At 34.8% G+C, this 3,129-nt stretch overlaps 1 protein-coding gene across 1 annotated transcript; it reads left to right on the top strand.

The window, feature by feature from the left end:
• The first annotated feature begins 861 nt into the window (after nt 1-861).
• Nucleotides 862-2,627, top strand: LOC111305645 (anthocyanidin 3-O-glucosyltransferase 2-like). Its single transcript, XM_022903351.2, has one exon. It carries the CDS (start codon nt 1,073-1,075, stop codon nt 2,510-2,512), a length of 1,440 nt encoding a protein of 479 aa, XP_022759086.2. The 5' UTR covers nt 862-1,072; the 3' UTR covers nt 2,513-2,627.
• The last annotated feature ends 502 nt before the right edge of the window (nt 2,628-3,129 follow it).

Raw genomic sequence — 3,129 nt, forward strand, 5'->3', positions numbered from 1 at the left:
TTTAAAGTAATAAATTCTTTTTTTTGGTTTTTCCTACTAACAGAACTTTTGAGTGGTGATTGCATTGCAAATAACTACATTGACTCATTAGCTGCCGCCTGTCACTCCATGGATTCACTTTCTACCTTGACAATAGCCTAAATTAGAACTTGAGATGGTAATAGGTTGGATTGAAGTGAATCTTTGTTTGTTTCGAATTTAATTTGATTTTAAATATGTAAAATTTAAATTTGATTCGATAATTTTTTTTATTTTTTATATTCGAATTTGATTTGATTTGATATTGTATAAAATTATATTATTTTTAATTCGATCTGAAATTAATAAAATATTATTTTTAATATAAATATAAAATTAAATATATATAAAAATATATAAATAATTATAAAATTAAATAAATAATTAAAAAAATTATTTTTATATATCAAATCGGATCGAATTTTCTTAAAATTTAATTTTAATTTTTTTTCATGTCATTTGATTCGATATCCGATTTAAAAAAAAATCAACATAAAAAATTTGGTTGGATCGAAACCACGGATTTTTTTGGCTTCTCTAATTAAAACCAATTACAAACTTTTATATATGTTCCTGAATCTGACGTCTAAATTAAATTTGATTTGATTTAAAATTTAATTTCATGAATAATATTTATTTTTATTTAATTTTAAAATATATTTAAATATAATAAAAATTCGAGATTTTTGTTGAACAGAAGTTTTGAATGGCCGACCAGACCTGGTCCAGCCATAGACAGGTTTAGGCAGGTATGATTCTATCTTATTTTTAAACCATTTCCAGACAATTTTCGCATTAACGAAATATAAACATGGGCTTGTTTGTCTGAACTCTGAGGTGCCAGACATGTACAGCCTGACTTGTCTGCTTCTAACACACAGGAGCATATTGGGAATTGAATACGTCCAAAACCCCAGCAAAGCAATGACATCACACTCCTATGTGAGCCCTGAAAACTACATCACCCTAATCAAAACCAAGACTACCATCTATTTATCTATCTTCATCTTCTTCGTCGCTGTTGCCCTGTGAGATCACTTTTCTTTCTATTCCAATGATGAAGAAAGCAGAGCTGGTGTTCATCCCAGCGCCTGGAATAGGCCATTTGGTATCTGCAGTTGAAGTGACTAAGCTTTTAGTGAATCTCAATTCCAACCTCTCCATCACCGTACTCGTCATCAAGTCATCCTACGACGCAGCACTCAACGCCTACGTCGACTCTCTCACTGCCAATATAACCACCCGCATCAAATTCATTAACCTCCCTCTACCTGAACCAGACAAAGATGTTACTCCCCCTAAGTTATTGCGTTCTTTAGTTAAAACCCATAGACTTCTCGTAAAAGAGGCCGTCAAAAACATAGTTCAGTCCTCCAACTCGCCTCGACTCGCCGGGTTCGTTCTCGACATGTTTTTTACTCCTTTTCTAGATTTGGCTAACGAGTTCGGCGTTCCTAGCTATGTGTTTTACACGTCGGGTGCAGCTTTTCTTGGCTTCCAATTTTTTATGCAAGCTCTTCATGATGAGCAAAATGTTAACATCATGGAGTTAAAAGACTCGGACACTGAGTTTGCCATCCCTTCCTATGTCAACTCGGTTTCTACTAAATTCTTTCCCACTGTGATGTTCACGCCTGAAACTTTTACTTTGTTGCATGACATAGCCAGATGGATGAGAGAAGTCAAGGGTATAATGGTAAATACATTTTCGGAGTTTGAATCTCATGCGGTCGACTCCCTTTCTGATGGTAGACTTCCACCCGTTTACCCAGTGGGACCAATATTGAATCTCGAGAGTGCAAGTGGGATCCATCGGGATTCTAGTATAATCATGAAATGGCTGGACGAACAACCTCCTTCGTCGGTGGTGTTCCTCTGCTTCGGGAGCAGGGGGAGCTTCAGTGGGGATCAGGTGAAAGAGATCGCCTGCGCGCTGGAGCAGAGTGGGCAGCGATTCTTATGGTCCCTACGCCAACCCCCAGACCCAGAAATGGGTATGATGGCAAGGCCGACTGATTACGAGAACGTGGCAGAGGTGTTGCCAGAAGGGTTCGTAGATCGGACGGCTGGGATTGGTAAGATCATTGGATGGGCCCCGCAAGTGACCATCTTGAGCCACCCCGCGACCGGAGGGTTCGTGTCGCACTGCGGTTGGAATTCAACGCTGGAGAGTATATGGTTCGGAGTACCGATCGCCACGTGGCCTCTTTACGCGGAGCAGCAGCTAAACGCGCTTGCATTGGTGAGGGATTTGGGATTAGCGGTGGAGATTAAAATGGATTATAAGAAAGAGCCTCATTGGAGTGATGAGGCTGAAATTGTTAAGGCGGAGAAGATAGAGAGAGGAATCAGGTGGTTAATGGAGCAGGATAGTGATGTTCGGAAGAGAGTTAAACAGATGAGCCAAAAGAGTAGGAAAGCTGTGATGGAGGGTGGATCTTCTCATTCCAGCTTATGTCGTTTTATCGACGATGTCATGTACAACACGCCATGAGAAATTTAATGTACATTACTGTTTTTGTAATTATTGTCTCACCTTATTTTTATTTTTGAAGAAAAAAAATATAAGGGAGATGGGTTGTTTTAATAATTAGAATGAATTTCACTAAGGGAAATTTGAGATTTTTTTAAAATTTATATTTGTGAAATGTGATTTTCATATTTAGTTAATTGATATTTAATTTTTAAGAAAAGCTTAAATTTTTAAACATATCTAAAAATTTTAAAATTAAAAACTCATATTTTTTATTTTTTAAAATTAAAAAAAAATTATTTTTGTTTCATGTTGACTTGTATAACAAATATATTTTTATTATTTTATCTTCTTAAAAGTCAATATATATTAAAATTTTAATTTAATTTTTTTACAAATATTATATTAAAAATAAATATTACAAATATTGTGTTTGTTGAAAACTTAATATAATACCTAAGTAGCATTTTTTTTTATTTTATCACTTAAATATTGCATTTGCATACTTTAAAATATAATAATAATTATTATTTATTGCATTTTTTTTAACAGAAACATAATATGTAATTTTTTAACATAAAATTGACTTCGTCTCAAGACGCATGTCGATCAGTCTTGGTTTCTACTGCCTTGAGATC

Source organism: Durio zibethinus, chromosome 21 (assembly GCF_047325235.1).
Source record: "Durio zibethinus cultivar Kanyao isolate XHJ-2024 chromosome 21, ASM4732523v1, whole genome shotgun sequence".
Lineage (NCBI taxonomy): Eukaryota > Viridiplantae > Streptophyta > Magnoliopsida > Malvales > Malvaceae > Durio > Durio zibethinus.

What these genes read in the sequence shown, in the direction of transcription:
- LOC111305645 (XM_022903351.2), top strand. Translation starts at nt 1,073, where the DNA reads ATGATGAAGAAAGCAGAGCTGGTGTTCATCCCAGCGCCTGGAATAGGC.